Source organism: Cervus canadensis, chromosome 1 (genome assembly GCF_019320065.1).
Source record: "Cervus canadensis isolate Bull #8, Minnesota chromosome 1, ASM1932006v1, whole genome shotgun sequence".
Lineage (NCBI taxonomy): Eukaryota > Metazoa > Chordata > Mammalia > Artiodactyla > Cervidae > Cervus > Cervus canadensis.
Genome location: NC_057386.1, coordinates 125,572,546 through 125,592,943, shown reverse-complemented (window position 1 = coordinate 125,592,943; position 20,398 = coordinate 125,572,546). Strand labels below are relative to the sequence as shown.

Below are 20,398 nucleotides of genomic sequence, written 5' to 3'. Positions count from 1 at the left end.
GAAACACTGTTGTAACAAATTCAATAAAGGCTTTAAATGGTCCACATCAGAAAAAACTTAAAAAAATAAAACAAAACTGTAAGCTGAGGGCTTACAGGTGATTCACTAGAGGAAAAAAACAAAGCTAGTGAATTAGGTATGGACTAGATGGGGGGAAACTGAAGATTCCAGAAGGATTCTGCTTTCATCTTGCTTGTCCAGTGTCTTTTTTTAAGTTCCCCACAGAGAGGTTGTGGTCTGGGCAAGGAGCTTTTGAAACTTGAGCTAGTAGTGGACCTTATCACTAAGAAAAGACCTTTGCCTTAAATGAAAAACACGGATAAGATCTGTAAAATTCTAAGTGTTTAGTGAGTTACCACTTTAACCAAACTGCTCAGATAACCGGCAGCTGAGCTGACTGGTTCTGATAGTATGAAATGAGGGCTTCTCTGTGTTTTCCGGTTCACCTGTGGTGAGGTTCTGATTCTGTAGGAGTAGGATGGGTCCAGGTGTGCCAAGCCCCTTGCTTTTAGGAGATGGAGGACAGAGACAGGTAACATTGTGATCTGTTTTGGTCCCATCTTGCCTTCTGCTCCTCACCCCCTCTGTCTCCACCATGAGTCCCCAGAAATTACAAGGCCCGTGATACCAGGAAAGTAACATTTGTTATTGGCACAGCTGTCCACACAAGTCCAGGAAGTGGGGACATCTTGTTTAGTTTTCCTCTAAATTTCAGGAAGTAAGTCTTCTAGTGGAAAAAAAAAAAAAAAAAAGGCCCAGCAGAACACCCTGGTATGCTGTGCCTATCAGAAGTAGAAAACAATCAAATTGTGTGTCGCTGAGACCACTGACTTCTTCCCTGGAGCTGGTCCATTTATTTTCAAGCCTAGTTTTTTTTCATTTCTGTGTTCAGTTTTGTACTTAAAGTGAATAATACTCAATTTTCAAGATGGCGAGCCAGCTCCATATGGAAGGAATTGGTCGAGTCTGTATCCATCGTCTGCTGCTTTCTAAGGACAGCAGGTTTCTCTCAGCAAGAAGGATTTTGGTGTCTGCCATCAGAAATAGCTGTCTTTTTTAGTCTAATGCATTCTGTTGAGTGGTGGTTCTGGTGGAACATTTGATAAGCAGCGGCACATGTCCTTTCCCGAGTAGGCTGTAGCCTTGGAGATGGTTTCACACAGCCCACCAGACTCTTGTATTTTAGAGCAGTTTCAGAATGTTCTCCAGTTCTTTAACTGTATTTTGTTTTTTCAGGTTCTTAATTTCGTTAGCATGTTTAACAGTCTAACTCAGCAGCTGTTAAGTTTTTTCATAAAAACTCAAGGAATACTTGGGTTAAATCAAGCCACATTGGGTTGCATTTGCCAGTGTCCTCTGGGATATTGTAGGCTTGGATTACAGGCTCCTCCTGAGAGGCTGTCTTTAATTGGAAGACTCTGGTAAAGTGAGTGCATCACTGGGAATGTCTTTTCACTGAATGGAAGATGAATTTGGGTTTTCTGATGACCTTTAGTATATAAGCCCAAACTCAAATTGCATGCAGCTTTGGTGAAATCTACCCTAAAATTAATTGGTGAACTAGATCAAGTATAGCACAGTTAAAGGAAATGAGGTTAACCTGGCTGAATGCATGCTGACCTTTTTATCACCTAATCCCTAAACCTGCTGTGTTTAAAGTCTTAATGCAACCTAAATGTTCCTAGTAGGAAGTACAAAGGCTGAGATTTCTTTCGTTCTGTATCTTTGTATTAAAAATAATTTTCTACATAATTTTGTTTGGAGAGGAAAAGATCAAAATGAATTTCCCACCAGAAGGAACCAGTATGTCTTTGAGAAGGACCAGTCTGGGTTGGGGGCCCCTTGCATACAGGTGGGTCTGGGATGTCTTGTTCATCAGAGAGCAGGGCAGCTGTCAGAGCCCGGGGGGGGTGTCAGCCTGAGAGCCAGCTCAAGGTATCTCCTCCCACTGGCTGTGGACAACTTGAGCACTGGAGAGATTAATGACGACAGCTGGTTAAAAAATCTGTTACCTAATAATGATACCTCCAAAAAAAAAGCCTGCTGGTTGTTTTTGGAGTTTGCTGAAGCACTAACTCAGCCTTCTAAAAGTTGGTTTTAAAAGTGGAGGGGTGGTAAAGTCACACATTCATTCTGCTTTTCCTATATCAGTGACTTCAGATACTCAAACAGATGAGGCAGAATGCTCGTAGAGGAATGCAGGCCGATCCGTACAGAAGGTGAAATTAAAGAATTTTTAGTAAGTGTAGTTATGGCATTGTAGTTAGGGTGATAAAAGTGCTTGTGCCTTACAAATACATATTAATCTTAAGGGTGAAATATACTATGCTGAGATTTGCTTTAAAATACATTCCCTAAAGTGAGGAGTACAGGCAGATGAAACACGGTCGGCAAATGTTGCTGGTTGTTGAACCCGGGAGAAGGGTACCCAGAAATTCATTATACTTTGCTTTGCTCTGTGTTTGAAATATCCTCATAAAGAAATAAATAGGAGACATAAATAGGAAGGGAATTTCGGTGGTTATTGGAAATTACAGACATGGTGGTAGATGTGGTAAACTGGTCTCCGTGCAGGAGAGTGGATTCTGTGGCCTAGTCGATGGCATGATCATATAGCAGACGCTGGGGCTGAATGTCCTCACACTGAAGGTCCCAGATCCGGAGCTCCTTCCTGGGACTTGTGACTGCGGTGGTCTCTTCAACCTCCCCAGGACTGAATTTCCTTTTTCCCAAGTAAAATGGGAACAGATTTGTCTCACCCTCACCGAGAGGGTTAGATGGAGAATAACAGGTGACGAGAAGGTGGCACAGCCCCAGGCGTGCAGTGGGTGCTCAGTAAATGTCCACTGGGCAGTGAACGGGTGCAGGCAAGTGACGCTTTCCTGTCACCACCAGGAACTCTTCTTACTTAAATCTTTAAATTCACATCTGTTTAACTCTCCACCCCCCACCCCCCCCAATTTTCTTTCCCTGGCCCTTTTATTTGAAGAGCAAATGCAGCCAGGGCTTCAAGCCGCAGTGCAGAGTGAATGGTTCCCTCTGGAGTTGGGTGGTGGTCAGCTCCCATGGCCTGTCTCCAAGGAGGTCTTGACACAGAGACTGATGCTCAGGAGGACAGGCTGTATTCTGGTTGTTGCCTCCCCTAAGCTTGGCGTGTAATGGTGCTTCTTAAGTATTTCTTGAATGAATGAATGAAATGAGCCAACCACTGTGTTGAAACATGTTTGGTGGCTCTCATGATTCAATAGTCTAGGTACTGGAGTTTATGAGTGATTAAAAAAAAAAAGATGTGAAGTAAGTGGCTTCTAGGCCATCACAGTCATAACTTTACTCCCACATTCTAACAGGCTTTCCAGGAGGGCTGAATTTCAGCCGAAGAGGAGGGGTTGTATGAAGCTGACCCGTGTCTGATGAGTCTCCAGATGCGTGTTGCGTGTCTGATGTCTGCGCCGTGGCGGTGATTGATTGTGCTTTAGAGCAGTAACCATCATAATCTGTGTCCTCCCCTTACGTCTCACTTCCAAACTGTTAGCCCTCCCGGTGCAGACAGTTTCGCCTGGTGATTTGCAATAACGAGCATTTATCTGTGACGTTAACTGTTTAAAAATTTATTATAATCATTCAAAGAAGCTAATCTTCAGAACAGCTTGGCAAGGTTTTAACAGCTGACAGGCAGTGGCCCGAGGCCGCAGCAGTCGGGAGTCCTCCAGGTTGAGAGGGACAAGTATTTAGCGCTAGCTGGTGGTGACCTGGGCCCCACACCACGTTCTGGGCAACGGGGAGGGAACACGACACAGTTCTCTTCTTCAGGGGCCTGATGTTCTCATCAGGAGGCTGAGCATGTGCTCAGATGTCATTGTATGTCCCGGGAAAAGCCATTCCACTTCTGTGTGTCCGGCCTTTGGCAAGATGGGGCACTCAGCTTGGGGGGAGGGGTGTAGGCCCCCCCAGGGCCAGTGCGGGACTGGCCACAGGTGTGCACATCCCACCTCCAGGCCTGAGGGATGGAGCAGCGTGTGGAGAACCAGAGAAGGAGGGAGAGGGCTGCTTTGGATGGGGGTGGGGGCGGAGGTCACCGACAGCCACCCCAGGGGGAGGGGGCCCAGAGAACCCCGTCGCCTTTCAGGCTCCTCTCACCCTCAGTTCCCATCGCCCGAGTCCAGCTGGAACCAGAAAGCACGCAGCGGCTCTGGTTCAGCCAGGCAGCTCCCCCACCCCCGCCCTGGGACTCAGAGCAGGATGGAGAGAGGATCTCCAGAGGAAGTGGAAGTTTCCAGGCCTGGATTCATTTCCTGTGGACACCATAACACATTACACAAACTCGGTGGCTTAAAACAAGAAAAACTTACACTCTCACACTTCTGGAGGCCGGAGGTACAAGATCAGGGGTGTCCACGCTCCCTCCCGAGTCTCTGGCAGGGGAATCCATGCTTAGCCTCTTCCAGCTCCTGGTGTTGCTGGCTCCTTGGCTTATGGCCGTATCACTCATTCCCCTTCTCTGTCTTCACATGACCTCCCGTCTGCGTCTTCTCCTGTGTGTGTTTCATATAAGGACACTTGTCATTGGATTTCGGGCCTCCCACATATTCCAAGGTGATCTCTTTATCTTCAGATCCTTAACTTAATTACATCTGCAAAGGCCCTTTCCCTGAAAAAGGTCACATTCCCAGGTTCCAGGGATTAGAACGTGACATTTCTTTTTGGGAACCACCATTCAGCCCACTGCAAACCCCGGTCACTCCCGGGAGTCGTGAGACAGTGGTAGTGCTGGCGTGACTTTGTTTAATTTGTCTTCAGTCGGTTGGCGCTCTGTGAGGGCAGGGTCTCTGCCTGCTTGTTCATCCACGTCCATCACCTCCCCTGCCCAGAGCCAGCATGTCACCGGGCCTCAGAAAACGCTGTTTCAGGTGAACGAGTAAACAGATGAATAAGCACAGTGAACTGCAGCGCAGAGTAAGACCAGAGGTGTGCTCAGTGAGGCCGCAGGCAAGAGCCCACGTGCCATTGCATGTTATGGGGAAAGCCGGTTCAGGTGTATCAGTCGGGCCTCTGGCAGGACAGGGGGCACGCAGCTTAGGGGACTCCAGGGGTTTAATAAAGGGGTTCTTCACAAGGAGGTAGTGGGTGTAGACCACCCCCCCAGGGTCAGTGCAGTTTGCCGTGGGGTCTGACACTTTTAAGTGTATGGATCAAGTGGTGTGTAGGTTATGCCTCATGCCTGGCGATCCGTGAGTGAGAGTGTGGCGCTTTGAGGTCGAAAAGAGGCCCAAAGCCGTAGCCAGGGCAGGGATCTGAGGAGAGGGGGCGTTCCAGGCTAGGGAGCAGCATGAGCAAAATTGTTGGCGAAGAGTGTTTTATCTACCAGACAAGATGTTTGCTTGTTAAATAAAATGGGATCGTTGACTTTGTATAAGTACTAGGCCTTCTGAGCATGGCAGTAAGTAAGAAGGCAGAGGTGTGTTTTAAATATTTGTTTATTTTGCCTGGTCAGGTCTTGCTGGCCCCACGAGAGAGCTTCGTTGTGGTGCATGGGCTTCAAGCTGTGGCACTCGGGTTCAGTAGCTGCGGCTCACAGGCTTAGTTGCCCCAGAGCATGTGGGATCTTGTCACTGACCAGGGGCCGAACCCTCGTCCCCTGCATTGGTAGGCGAATTCTTAACCACTGGACCACCAGGCTCGTCCCAAACCTGTGTTGTTATCTTAGTTCCCAGCATAGATTCTGAATCCTTCCTGGCTTTTGGGCGTTTAGGACTTCTAATACAACTGAAGATTTCCATCTATTTCGTTGAAATTTGCTAACATAATTCAATAACGTCATCAACTTTGTTATGATAAGGATTATATTATAAAGTGGGAGAAAGGGACCACTCAGTATTTTTCCATAAAAAGGTTTAGCTTGGAAACATCGGTACGTGTACCCACCGAGTGTTTAGGAAGGAACAGGTGTAGTTGAAGGGGCCGACCAGCCAGCTGGAATCTGAACATCACACCGGAGAAGCATCTGGTTTGGACGACATGCCCTCACTGCACCTTGAACCCTGACCCAGCGCGGGACAGCGGGGCGCAGGCGGGTTCCCGGGCTGTCCCCGCGCGCCTCTCATCTGTAATACCGCTTGTGTCACCAGAGGGGGGTTTCGGTCTGTTGTCTTTTTTAACCAACTTTATTTTTTTACCACAGTCCTTCAAGTAAATAATGACCTGAGCGTTTGAGGTGGCATGTGGATTCTGTGAGAATGTCCTCTGGTGATGTGTGAGCCCCCCAGGAGAGAGGGGGAGCTCCACTCAGCCTGGACAAGTGTATGTAAAAGACCTTCATTGTTTATTTGTTTTAAACAAAGGCAGCTTCTCTCCCTAGAGCCTCTGTCCTTCTGGTTCTATTAATATCTAACAGTTTTTTTTTAATTAAAGCATAACTTACTGTAAATTTATACATAACTTATTGCAGTGATTCACACATTGTACACAAGTTGAAAGAGGAAAGTAAAAAAAAAGTCACACCCTTGAGAGGTCGCTGTAGGCTTCGGGTGACCATCCTTTCTGACAGTCCTGCTCACAGATGAACCGATGGGCAGAAGTCACTGTGTAAACTGAACTGAACTGTAAATGCTGCCATCACCCATCTCAGTTTTCTTTGATTTTGAACAGAAAAGGAAAAGGAAGCTGAAGTGAAACTGAGCAGACGTATAAAAATGTTTCGTTACCACAGAGAGATTATTTCCTGAAAAGATTTCTCTATGGTTAAGAAAAAGGACCATGAGGAACCATCAGGAGGTGGGGAGCCTGTTTTCAGTTTCAGGGTCTGTGGCCCTGCACGGTGGGCCTCTGCCGGCGTCCTCGGGTCGGTAGGACAGGAGGTTGAGAGTTGAGTCGCCCATCACCCGGGGTGGCTGCTGCTTTAGCCTTGTTGAGTGTGCTGTGTGCAGTCCCCCAGGTCCTGTCCCCACCTTTGCTTTGCAAATGATAGATCAAGGCTGGCCACTTCCTCCCAGTTTTCCTTAGCTGGGATGATGAAGAGGAACATCACGGAGGAAGGTCTTTCTCTGCCCACGGTTGTGTTGGAAGAGCTTTGTCAGAGGCTGAAGAAAGGGGCTTCTCCCCACCTCAGCCACTGTCCTCGCCACCTGTCTCCACAGTACTGCCCCCGGCCTGACCCCAGAGAGTACTGCAGATGTGCCCTGGGAGGCCATTGGAGATTTTCCTGATGTTCATGTGAAAACATCTGAACACTCGGGGATGAAGAGAAAACAGCCAGCTTAACAGTCGTCCCTGTGGGCTGAAGTTTTAGTTTGCCTCCGTGCATCCTGTGTGTGACTTGTAGCCATGGGTGTGACCTGACTTGGGTCCCAGGAAAATACACTTTATTCATAGATACATTTTAGGGCAGAGCTGTGAGGCCAGATGCTTTGCTGGATATTGGGATCACCCGGGGGCTTTGAAGACACTCCAGGAATGGTCTGGGCATGGGGAATTTGTGAACATCCCCCTTCCCTCCTTGATGGCTTAGTGGTAAAGAATCTGCCTTCCAGTGCAGGAAATGCAGGAGACGGGGGTTCGATTCCTGGGTTGGGAAGATGCCCTGGAGAAGGAAATGGCAACTCACTCCAGTGTTCTTGCCGAAGAATCCCATGGACAGAGGAACCTGGCCGACTTCAGTCCATAGGGTCGCAGAGTCAGACATGACAGCATGCACACCTCCCCTTCAGGGAACTCGGTTGACACAGACAGCCCCGTTGTAGGGTGGCCCTTGGAGGTGGTGGCGCTTGATGGTGCTCTGAAGACATGGGAAAATTCCTGATCTGATCACCCTTAGATCCAGGGTGAGTGAGACCCTCCACAGAGGGTCTTGGGACCCCACAAAGTCTCCAAGAGCTCTTTTAAGGGAGCCCATCTTTTGCATAAAGGATTTGGGGCATCAAGCACAGCTCTTTTTTTTTTTTTTTTTAAACTCTGTGTTTTTTTACCCACCTTGTTGGCCAGACCTGACTGCACGTCACTGACTTTTTTGGGGGCGAGAGGGTCCCTCTGCCTCATTTAGCAGATCCTTGCCGAATGGCGCTGTGTGCCGGGTGTGTGGCCCACCGCAGACGACAGGGTACTGCCTGTCAGCGCTCCAGAGGGGCTGGCAGCGAGTTGGAACACAGGCATGGTGCTCACTGATTCTCACCAGAGACAGGAAAGAAACGAGGTGCTGGGACAGAGGGTGGTAGAGAGGACAGCTGGGGAGGCCTCTGTGGACAGGGCGCTAAGCTGGGGCTCGTGGGGGAGAACTTGGTTGGTTCTTGGAACTGGCGGGACGGAGTGAGTGAGGGCCAGGTCACCCCAGGCTCAGAGATCAGGGTATGACGAATTCTGTTCCATTTTCAGCGATCTGAGGACAGAAACATGCCTGTTCCTCTCAGAGTTTATTACACACAGAGCTGATTGAGTCAGAATGACAGTTTGCCCCGGGGTGGTGGGTCTGGACTGTGATCTTGAGCCCCTCTGCTCCCTTCTTGTGCGGCAGATGAGACCAGTAGGAGCAGAAGATCTCACCAACAGTCTATTTTTGTTTATTGTCTTAGATGTAGGTTTTTGCCATGCTGGGTCTTCATTGTTGCGCTTGGGCTTTCTCTAGTTGCAGCAAGCAGGGGCTACTCTCTCGTTGCTGTTTTCTCTTGCTGCCGGGCCCAGGCTCCAGGGCGGGCATGCTCAGTCGTTGCGGCCCGTGGGCTCTGGAGCTCGGGCTCAGTAGTTGGGGCACACAGGCTTGGTTGCTTGGCAGCATGTGGGGTCTTCCTGGACCAGGGATTGAACCTGTGTCCCTTGCACTGGCCGGCGGATTCTTAGTCTGGACCACTAGGGAAGCCCCTCAGCAGTTTGTTTATTTACTTATAACTAAACGTTAAATTTGGGCTTCCCTGGTGGCTCAGACAGTGAAGCATCTGCTTACAATGCGGGAGACCTGGGTTCAATCCCTGGGTCAGGAAGATCTCCTGAAGAAGGGAATGGCAACCCACTCCAGTATTCTTGCCTGGAAAATCCCATGGTCGGAAGAGCCTAGTAGGCTACAGTCCATGGGGTCGCAAAGAGTTGGACACAACTGAACAACTTCACTTTCACACTTCAAATTTAGAGGTGATTGTAGATTCACATGCAGTTGTAAGAAATAACACAGCGATCCCGTGTACCCTTTCACCCAGGTTCCCCCAGTGACAACCAACCAGACTTGATGCCCATAACAGCAGGGAACCACGGCGATGAGGAGCTTGCTGCTGCCTCTGACAGCCACGTCCCTCCCCCCAGCCGTGAATCCGTCTCCATTTCTGTAGTTCTGTCATTTCAAGAAATGTTGTATATACCGAATCACGGAGTCTGTGCCCCGTGAGTCGTCGTTTATTTCCCCCTGCTCGGCCGAGTCTCCTGGGTCTTCACCCAGGCGTCCGCGTGTCTCAGCAGCTTGTCCTTCCCAGGCTGCGCCCTGCTGAGCTGTGGGTGGCGCGCTGTGACGAATCCCCTCACCTGCTGAAGGACACCTGGGTGGCATCAGGTTTTGATTACATAGCAGGCCATTCTGGACATTGATGTACAGGGTTTTTTTGGGAACATAAACTTTCACCTTTCTGGAATAAATGCGAAAGCACACAACTTCTGGATGGTATGGTAGTTGCCTGTTTTGTTTAAAAGGAGTTTCTGAGCTGTTTTCCAGGGTGTACAGTGGTTTATTTTTGTTTTGTTCTTTAAAAAATTATTTTATTAAAGTATAGTTTGCTTACAATGGTTCAGGTGCACGGAAGGTGATTCAGTTATATAAATACACATACATTATTTTTGGAATTATTTTCTATCAGAGGTTATTACAAGATATTGACTGTAGTTCCCTGTGTTGGACAGTAAACCTTTGTTGCTTGTTGCATATCTGTTTTTTAATCAGAAATCTAGCAGTCTAGTCATACTAAGTCAAACAAGTGGAATCAAAATGTCATAATTTTTTTAGTTAGGCAAAAATTCACAAGTTTTCTAAAATATATATATTATACATATTTATATGTATACAAAAGCTTTTCTACTGCACTTGATAAAGGCTTAAGAAAGAACATCAGAAAAAGAGAGATGGAGAAATTGGAGAACATAAACTAAGTGAAATGGGAGCACTGAATATGAAATGGAAAAAGTGAAACAAACTAGATAAAAGTAAAAGATCATCATACAATCTGGTTGTTTTTAAACATGACTGCTCATTAGAAACATATCTGGAGCTCTGAAGAAGAAAAAAAAAGCAATATCTGAGTATTTGAATTTTCCAGAAAATTTCAAGATGATTCTGATATGCATCTGGATTTCAAAAAGTGATTACAGGTTTTTCTGTTGGATCCTAGTTTTGGTGATATATGTGAAGTGAAGTTACTTCAGTTGTGTCTGATTCTTTGCAACCCCATGGACTGTAGCCTGCCAGGCTTCTCCGTCCATGGGATTTTCCAGACAAGAATAATGGAATGGGTTGCCATTTCCTTCTCCAGGAATCTTCCCGACCCAGGGATTGAACCTGGTTCTCCCACATTGCAGGCTCTTTATCCTCTGAGCCACCAGGGTATTCCTTGGTGATATATAGAGTTCTGTTATTTTTCTGTTGACCAGTCATGATACAATGGTATTAAGTGAGTAATAGTTACATAATCACAATAGTAAAAGAGATTTATCAGTTTTCACAATCAATAGCCAGACAAAAAATAAAAGATAATTACAATTGCAAGCCATAATGGGAACATGATTAACAATATAAAATAATTATATACAATTTGTGGGGTCAGGCAGTGATGTGGTAAGTAGAAGTGCATAACATGCACATGTTTTCATCCACCCAGCAGTCTATGTCTTTTGGTTGGTGTATTTAGTCTATTTACATTTAAGGTAATTATCAATATGTATGATCCTATTACCATTTTCTTAATTGTTTTGGGTTTATTTTGGGTAGGTCTTTGCCTTCTCTTGTGTTTCTTGCCTAGAGAAGTTCCTTTAGCATTTGTTGTAAAGCTGGTTTGGTGGTGCTGAATTCTCTTTTAACTTTTGCTCATCTGGAAAGCTTTTGATTTCTCTATCAAATCTGAATGCAAGTCTCGCTGGGTAAGAGTATTCTTGGTTGTAGGCTTTTCCCTTTCATTACTTTAAATATATCATGCCATTCCCTTCTGGCTTGTAGTTTCTGTTGAAAAGTCAGCTGATGGCCTTATGGGAGTTCCCTTGTATGTTATTTGTCATTTTTCCCTTGTTGCTTTTAATATTTTATCTCTGTCTTTTAATTTTTGTCAGTTTTATTACCATATGTCTCAGTGTGTTCCTTCTTGGGTTTATCCTTCCTGGGACTCTCTGTACCTCCTGGACTTGGTTGAGGAAATCCTTTCCCATGTTCAGAAAGTTTTCAGCTGTTATCTCTTCCAAGTATTTTCTCAGCTCCTTTCTCTTTCTCTTCCTCTTCTCCTTCCGGGACCCCCATAGTGCGAATGTCGATGCATTTAACGTCCCAGAGGTTTCTTAGACTGTCTTCATTTCTTTTCATTCTTTTTTCTATATTCTCATCTGTGGCAGTGATTTCCATGCTTCTGTCCTCCAGGTCATTTATCCATTCTTCTGCCTCAGTTATTATGCTGTTGATTCCTTCTAGTGTATTATTCAGCTGTTTGTTCTTTAAACTTGCAGGTCTTTGGTCAACATTTCTTGCATCTTCTCAATATTTGCCTCCATTCTTTTCTTGAGATCCTGGATCATCACTGTCATTATTCTGAATTCTTTTTCTGGAAGGTTGCCTATCTCCACCTCATTTAGTTGTTTTTCTGAGATTTTATCTTGTCCCTTCATCTCAGACATCACTTTCTGCTTTTTCATCGTGATTAACTTTCTATAATAGGGCTTGTTTTAGCCGCTGTGAGACTGTGTTTTTTCTTGCTTCTTCTGTCTGCCCTGTGATGAATGAGGCTAAGAGGCTTTTTGATGGGAGGGACTGGTGATGGGAAAAACTGGGTCTTGCTCTGGTGGGCAGGGCCTTGCTCAGCAAAGCTTTAATCCGATTTTCTGCTGATGGATGTGGCTGCCTTCCCTCCCTGCTAGTTGTTTGGCCTGAAGCACCCAGCCCTGGGGTCTACAGGCTTCATGGTAGGGTTACTGGTGAACTCCAAGAAGGTTTATGCCAAGGGGGACCTTCCAGTGCCCCCATCCCTGTGTGAGCCCCTGCTGACCCACACCTCCACAGGGGGCCCTCCAACTCTAGCAGGTAGTTTTGGTTTGATCTCCTGTAGGGGTCACTGCTCCTTTCCTCTGGGTCTTGATACGGGCAAAATTTTGTTTGTGCCATTCAAGACTGGAGTCTCTGTTTCCCCCAGTCCTCTGGAAGGTCTTTCCAGCCCCCGTTTTCTTTTCTGGCTAAAAACAACAGCAAAAGAGAGTGTTTCTACTGCACAGATTTATAGTGTTCAACTATATTAAGCTATAGGCTTAATTTTCTATTTTAAATTAAATTCTTCTTTAAATTGAGCCTAATCTTGAGGGCCCTGCCCTGTCATCCAAGTGGATCAGTCAGTCAGTTCAGTCACTCACTCGTGTCCGACTCTTTGCCAACACCATGGACTGCAGCACGCCAGGCTTCCCTGTCCATCACCAACTCCCGGAGCTTGCTCAAACTCTTGTCCATCAAGTCGGTGATGCCATCCGACCACCTCATCCTCTGTCATCCCCTTCTCTTCCCTCCTTCAGTCTTTCCCAGCATCAGGGTCTTTTCCAATGAGTCACGTCTTCTCATCAGGCGGTCAGAGTATTGGAGTTTCAGCATCAGTCCTTCCAATGAATATTCAGGACTGATTTCCTTTAGGATGGACTGGTTGGACCTCCTTGCAGTCCAAGGGACCCTCAAGAGTCTTCTCCAACACCACAGTTCAAAAGCATCAATTCTTCAGCAGCTTAGCTTTCTTTATAGCCCAACTCTCACATCCACACATGGAAAAACCATAGCTTTGACTGTAGGGACCTTTGTCAGTAAAGTAATGTCTCTGCTTTTTAATATGCTGTCTAGGTTTGTCATAGCCTTTCTTCCAAGGAGCAAGCGTGTTTTAATTTCATGGCTGAAGACCATCTGCAGTGATTTTGGATCCCAAGGAAATAAAGTCTGTCCCTGTTTCCATTTTTTCCCCATCTATTTGCCATGAAGTGATCCAGGTGGGGAGATGCAGATTAGGTGTCTGCAAAGGAGAGAATCTGGGGAAAATGCTGGGAAAGATTGAAGACAGGAGGAGAAAGGGATGACAGAGAATGAGATGGTTGGATGTTATCACCGACTTGATTGACATGAGTTTGAGTAAACTCCAGGAGTTGGTGATGGACAGGGAAGCCTGGCGTGCTGCAGTCCATGGGGTCGCAAAGAGTCGGACACGACTGAGCGACTGGACTGACTGAGAGGGTCGTCCCCAGGCCTCCCACGATCTTTCTTTGTTCTCACACGTGTGTGTGTGTGTGCACTGGGAACTCTACACAAGCACCAAACGGTATGGCTGGACGGGGAGGGTCAGAGCCGAGGCAACGAGGCCAGGAATCGACAGTCAGAGAAGCAGGAGGAAGGAAGTAGCAACGAAAATAGCCTGGGTGGGGTGGGGTAGGATGGGGTGTAGGCAGTATTACTACAGGGTGGACGGCGGGATGGCTGGTGTGGGGCTGAAGGAGCGTTTCTGAGCGAGGCCGGGGCAAAGGAGTCTTCACATCCAGGGAATGAGGGGGCTGCGGGCCGTGGAGGGCCCCGCCCACCAGCCAGCGAGGGGAAAGGGAACTGAACTAGACGCACGACGCGGTGTTTTTGCTTTTTTATTCAGGTGTACTTTTCGATTCTGTTTCTTTAGGACTTGCGCACCTTTTCTCAGACCTCCCCACTACCCCTCTCACTGAGGTCCAGGTGGGCTTCTCCACCCCCACACAACCTGTCACCCCCTGCATGCCCAGAACCCCTGTTGGCAGATAAATCCCCCGCCTCCGTCTTTGGGCCGGTGGCACTGATGGACAGGTGACCAGGAGCTGGGCCTCTGCTCAGATGCAGAGCCCGAGGTGGGCACAGGACGGAGTGAAACAGCGCCCCTGAGCAGGCTCCTTCCCAGGATCTCGGGCTTTCATGTTGGATCTCAGATCCTGGTGACTAAGCCTGAATTGACACCATGCCAACTGGCCCTCCTCTGAGAAGAAGTGATTCTTTCACTTCTCTGGGGCAGCAGCAATTTGTTTAGGAAAAGCCTAGCTCCGAATGTTTAGAGCCAGTCACTTCTAAGAGCACAGTGGCAGCAGTAAGGAATTCTGGTCACAGCGAAGCTCCGGGCACGAAAGCCTCACAGGCCCCAGGTCAAAGCCCAGCCAGAGGGAGAGGGAGAGGAAATGGCCTTGCTCTTTAAGAATGGACAGCAGTGTCCAAGGTTAGGGCTGGAGCTGGGCTGGGAGCAGCCGCCCAGCCAAACATAAGCTCTTGGTGCCGTGGCCCTGGGGATGGTGCTCGGGGGTTAACACGCTGCTTCTCATCACCCTGTATGGTCCTTTCAGACACAGAATGTTCAGCTCAACAAGGAGATGACGCTGGCCAGCAACCGGAGCCTGGCAGAAGGAAACCTCCTCTACCAGCCCCAGCTGGACTCGCGGAAGGCTCATTTGACCCAGAAATACCAAGAACTCCAGGTGCTCTTTGAAGCCTATCAGATAAAGAAGACCAAGCTAGGTAACTCTTTTAGGGTGATCTTTCAAAAATAAGGAGCCGATGGAAGGGTGCGTTTTCAAGCTGTTGCACTAAACAGGAAAGAAATGTTATTTAGGGAACAGTTTCAGATTAAGACAGTGATCACTGCTGCCAAGAAACCATCTGTATATAGGATTGTGTCACCAGTTTAGAGAAAGAGACTTGATTGCCTTTTCAACAAGACTCCACCTTTTCCAAACAGCATAGGAAAAAAAAGGCAATATTCTGAATTACGATAATACACCTAATGTTTTATCCTGTGAGGTTTGGCCCTCACAGTTAACGCTGAAAGAGATTCCTCACTGGGATACTTTATTTTAATGTCACACTTAAATTTGCAGCCATTATGAAGAGCGACATAGGAATTGACTAGCATTGAGGCCTGAGTAGCTTTCAAGGAAACCCTGAGATTCATAGAAGGTTAAAAAAGGACTTCCCTGGGGGCCCAGTGGTTAGGACTTGGTGCTTCCACTGCCATGGCCCTGGGTTCAGGTCCTGACCAGGGAACTAAGACTTCACGTATCATGCAGCGTGGCATGAGAGAGAAGGCTAAAAAAATCCCTCTCTAGTGACACTTCAGGGCCATCCGACACTGTGATCCCTGTATGTCTGTAACTGTAAAAAACGTGTACTGTAACAGGCCTGACCAGACTGAGTACAGGTGGAAAGACTGGTAATGACGGTGCTGGCGGGCACGCGGGGCTCTTGCGGTGCTGGGAGGAGTGAGAACTGGAGATGCTGCTTGTCAGCACCTTTGCGGTGGAGCCGCGCGTGCTCTGATTCCGCAGTCCCGCTGGCGGGCGTCTCCCCCACAAGCGGACGTTCGTGTACCAAGAGATACACGCACGAGTGCTCGTTGTAGCTTTATTTGTAAGAGCTAAATTTGGAAGCAATCTAAACACCCGTCTCTGGACTGATGGGTAAGTCGCGGCACGCAGCTTTCCGCGCCAGGCAGCGTTGAAAGGCACGAGCTGCCCGTTTGTGCCGCCGCACGGATGGTCTCAGAGACGTGTTGAGCAAGAGAGGCCAGCACGGAGCGCCCTCTGTGAGGCCACTTGGGTGAAGCTCAGAACCAGGCAGCGTTCCTGGAGAGCGGACGTCAGCACCTCGGGAGCGGGGCTGGAGCCTCTGCAAACGTTCTGTCTCGGTCTGGGTTGAGGTGGGGGGTTTATACACACACACTGAAGACGTGTCTGCTTTAGGTATTTATGTGAACTGCCCTTCAGAAATCCCAGGGAAGTGACGGGGTGGTGGCAGGCTCAGGTCAGGTGTGCAGCGGCCGCCCCGTGTGGTGGGGCGGGTGGTGACACGCTCTCCCTCGGGCACAGGCCGCCCCGCCGCCCCGCCACGGGCACTCCTCCCCCTCCTGCATGTTCCCACCTTCCCTTCTGCTTCCTGGAAAGTCCGCTCACTCGGTGAGCTTCTCCTGTCACCTTTCCAGCTCAAGTGCACTCTTTCTTTGAGGGGGCGTGGGGTGTGGGGCGTGTCGCTCCGAGGGGCTGGGGGCCGACATGATCTCTGAGGGGCTGCCGGTGCCCCCTGACTGCATCGTGCCTCCCGCTTCTTCCAGATAAACAGTCCAGCAGCGCTTCCTTGGAGACCCTCTTAGCGCTCCTGCAGGCGGAAGGGGCCAAGATTGAGGAAGACACCGAGGTAACTCTGGCAGCCCCGGGGGACACCCCAGGTTGGGGCGGGCGGGCCTGTGGGCTGAGGAGCGCGCCGGGCAGGGGTCCGGGGGAGCCGCGGGGCGCCCAGGTCTTCCTGTGACTCCGCACCTGTCCTGTGGGTGCCGGCGGCTGAGTTACCATCTGTCCGAGTCAGCTGGCTGGGCGGAGCCTGTGGGCATGGCCCGCCGAGCACCTGAGGCTGGAGCCTTGCTCAGTGATAAGGAAACGAATCGGGGTCAAAAGTTGAGCCGCTGTGGCACACTTGGGCAGGCAGCACAGTGCCAAACTCGGCCGTGTGGCCCCATGGCCCGCTGGGCGGGGCGGTCCTCGTGGGCACGAGCAGCTTCCTGTCCCCCCGGCCTGCGCGGGGCGAGCGTGTGAGGTCGCAGCCAGTGGAGGGAAGGAAACGGGGGGTCTCGGGCCCCGTTGCTGGAAGGCCAGCTCTCGCAGGGCCTGCTGCCCGCCCAGTTTGTGGTTCGGGAGGCGGACAGGGCCGGCCTTCCTCTCTTCTTGGCCCCTGTCCTGGGTGGGCCACGGTCTGCAGCGAGGAAGGGGTGGGTGTCGGGAGGAAGCTGGCCCCGTCTCCCCTTGCCCTGGTCGGTGAGGGGGGTCTTCCTCCCCTAACGGCTGACCCTCCCAGCCCGTGACTGAGTTTCTCCTGCTCCTTCAGAACATGGCTGAGAAGTTTCTCGATGGAGAACTCCCTCTGGACTCCTTCATCGACGTCTATCAGAGCAAGCGGAAACTGGCCCACATGCGAAGGGTCAAAATCGAGAAGCTCCAGGAGATGGTGCTGAAGGGGCAGAGACTGCCGCAGGCCCCCGCGCCCACCCCGCTGCCACCCAGGGTGCCTGAGCCGGCCCCTGCCGCCCCCCTGCCCTACCCCATCCCGGAGGCCAGCGGGCCCCCCTCCGTGGTGCCTCGGCGCATCCCGCCCCCACCGCCCCCGGCGCCTGCAGGACGCTTAGCCACGCCGTTCACCGCCGCCATGGGCTCAGGACAGGCCCTCCCGTACCCGGCTGTGCAGTGCCCGCCCCTGCCCCCCCGAGGGGGCCTCCCCGCCCAGCAGGGCTTCTCCGCGCAGCAGTTTGTGTCGCCACCGTACCCGCCAGCGCTGCCCCAGAGACCCCCGCCCCGGCTGCCCCCACACCAGCCCGGCTTCATCCTCCAGTGAGCGGCCCTCATCCTCCCGGGGAGGCTCCCTCGCCGCCCGCCAGCTGGGGCTCCGCACACACAGGTGGAGGCTGTGGGCACCGGCTGCTCTGCCGGGGGCTCCGGTGCCTGGGGCAGGGCGTCTGGGTGGTTTTAGCGCTGTAGGTCAGTGGTCATAGACATAGAACCCTGGTTTTGGACACCGAGGCAGCTGCGCAGGGGCTCGGCCCGACATCACTGTGGTCGAGCTGGTGTGTGTTCTCGGTATGGTTTCTTGTTCTGTGTTGATGAGCCCCTGAGTTTGGGGGGAAAAGCCTCCCCTTCCCCCCGCCGCACCTCTGTTCCCATGTAGGATCGTTGTCTTCCCGTTGCAGCTTTATTTAATAAGCACGGTTCATCATTTCTGCTTTATTTTCAAGACGGTTCTGTGCGTCCCAGCCCACCACCCACTGCAGCCGCCGGCAGGGGTTGGTTGGGTGAGCCAGCCCGGAAGGTGCTCTCTGGACCTGCGTGGGGCGAGCGGTCCTCCCAGCCCCTCCCTCCCCGACCCTGGATGCTTCACAGCCGCCTGCGGAGTTTGCACTTGCCCCCAGCCACGTCCAGAGGCCGGCGAGTCATGGCCGGGTGAGGAGGAGGGTGGGAGCTGGGCTTGGCACACGGAGGCTGTCCCCAGCTCCTCCTCCTCCTCTGCGAGCCAGCCAGGCTTTCTGTGAAGACCTACTCCTCCGATGTTTTTACTACGTGTGTACTTTTCCTGTTTTATATTGGGGAAGAAAACATTTTTTGTTTTTGACACTCACAAGACCATTCAGGGAAACTTTCGGAAAAATGCACATACAGTCTTGAGCAGGTTGAGATGCAGATGAAGTGACGCAGTTTCGTTCCGTGCAAGCGGCGCACGGTCGCACCTGCGGGCTCGTGCTGTGCCTTAGCTCCACCTGCTGCCGGGAGGGGCCGGCCAGGCGGGGGTCTCGTCTGCATTCGTTCCTTGTCGTGTTGCAGGTGGAAGGAAGGTCCACCCACTTCGAACCAGGATACTTACTCATAGCCAATATTCTCTGCCTCTGGCTGGGCGTGGGGCAGGGGTGCGACGGCTGCCAGCCACCCCTCGGCTTGGACGGGGGCCGACGAGCTGAGGCCCTGGCCGCACCCCGGGTGCTCCCTGCTCCCCGGGCGCTCGTCTGCACGTGCCACGTGTGCCGGGTTCCCAGGGCCCAGCTGGGGCAGGGGGTTGGGGGTGGTGCTGCCTCTCTCCACCTGCTGACGGAAAAAGCCGTGCTGAGTGGTGGAACTCGGACCTGTGACTCCAGCAGGCCACGGCCCAGAGGACAGAATCCAGGCGGGGTCTGGCCCAGCAGGCCATGGGCAAGGCCACCGCCCTGTGTCCTCAATTACTGTACATTTCTACTCCTGGACTTGAACTCTGCTGTATCATTAACTGTTTTTCAAGAGAACAACTGTACAGGACGACTTACTGCCCTGCCAATCAGGTGGGCCTGCCACGCCTGTCAGCCTCGAGAGTGGTGCCACCACCCCGTACCTCTGCCGTCCGCCCCGCCGTTGGGGGTGCCTGCCCCCTGCCAGGGGCACAGCCAAACGTGTGAGCTCGGTCGGCGTTGATGGGGGGGAAGAGGCCGCCAAGCTGGCCTCACCATCTCTCCAGGGCCACATCTGAGCTGTGGCTGTAAAGCTGTAAGACCCTTTTTAATAAATAGAGAGTTGTTAATAACGGCCCGCCCTTCATTTGCCTGGGGAGCCTTGTGATGTGTCTGGTTCTGGCGTCTCAGCAGTCAGCATTCCGACAGTGAAGTGGACCGGTAAGGTGGTTGAAGTTAAGACACGGAAGGCCACGGAGGTGGCTGAGGTGTCCGCCTGGCCCAGGAGCCCCGGCCCTCAGAGCAGCATCGTTTTTTAATCAGATTCTCAAGGTATGTCAAGACGGAAGCACGTCCCTCCTCCAGAAGGGGCCTTTGGGGTCTGGGCTGCCCTGTCAGCGCCTCAGAGCAGGGCACTCAGGGTGCTCTCTGGGTTCAGGCGAGCCGATGGGAACTCTGGTGAGGACGTTTTCGCTGATTTCAGGTAGAATCGAGTCCGGTGGCTGACCTGCTCTGGAGGCTCGCCCACAGGTGTTCGGAGGGGACCCGTGGCAGCATCACACGCTGCTGGAGGGTGCAAAGAGGAACCTCGGGCCCGCGGCCCTCGGCTGAGCTGAGCCGCGGCCTCTGTGCCCCTGGGAGGGACTCTTCTCGGGAGCACAAGGGCTGGAGCTGCCCTGCCGAAGCTTTGCCGTCGCTGTCTGCTCTAAACATGTCGTTCTCTTCATGGTGCTGAGGGTGGCAGGAGACGCCATGGTTTTCCTCTGGGGGGGCAGCTTCTGCTGAGAAAGCAACTTGCTTTTGTTTACGAGAATGTCTCTGACAGTTTTGTCTCTTCCCAGTGGCTGCTAGCAAGCTTGCAGGCAAGTCTGTAGTCTACCCCCAGTGGGGCTGGCCGGTGCGCCTGGCTCCTCCTCGCAGCCCCGTCTGAGCACTCCCCCTCCTCTGGGCCACGCTGCTCAGGACCCGTCCAGGGAGGCCCAGGGCCCAGCCCCAGCCAGAGTGGTAGGTGTGCTCACTGGTGGGGGGCTCCACGGAAAGGTGTGTCCACTGGGGTCGTGAGTGTAGTCAGCTCACACGCTTCTGCACTGGTTTGCTTTGGTGAGAGAACCAGGTGTGTCGGTCTGTTTGCTGAAACTGTCTCCCTCGCAGACGAGGAGCAGACGCTGCCTCCTCTCGGTGAGTGTCCAGCTCAGGAAGTTAGTTTTCGGAGCACTTTCTCACCTGACCTCACCCGCCCCTCGCAGCCACCC

General features: G+C 51.3%; 1 protein-coding gene across 1 annotated transcript in view; it reads left to right on the top strand.

Moving 5' to 3' along the window:
- Positions 1-19,279, top strand: part of VPS37B (VPS37B subunit of ESCRT-I) — a 30,103-nt gene extending 10,824 nt beyond the window's left edge. Inside the window, exons 2-4 of the mRNA XM_043441770.1 lie at positions 14,542-14,713; positions 16,302-16,384; positions 17,069-19,279. Coding sequence (XP_043297705.1) covers positions 14,542-14,713; positions 16,302-16,384; positions 17,069-17,572 — 759 coding nt within the window. The 3' untranslated portion in view covers positions 17,573-19,279. The remainder of the gene's footprint in view (positions 1-14,541; positions 14,714-16,301; positions 16,385-17,068) is intronic.
- Positions 19,280-20,398: the final 1,119 nt, after the last annotated feature.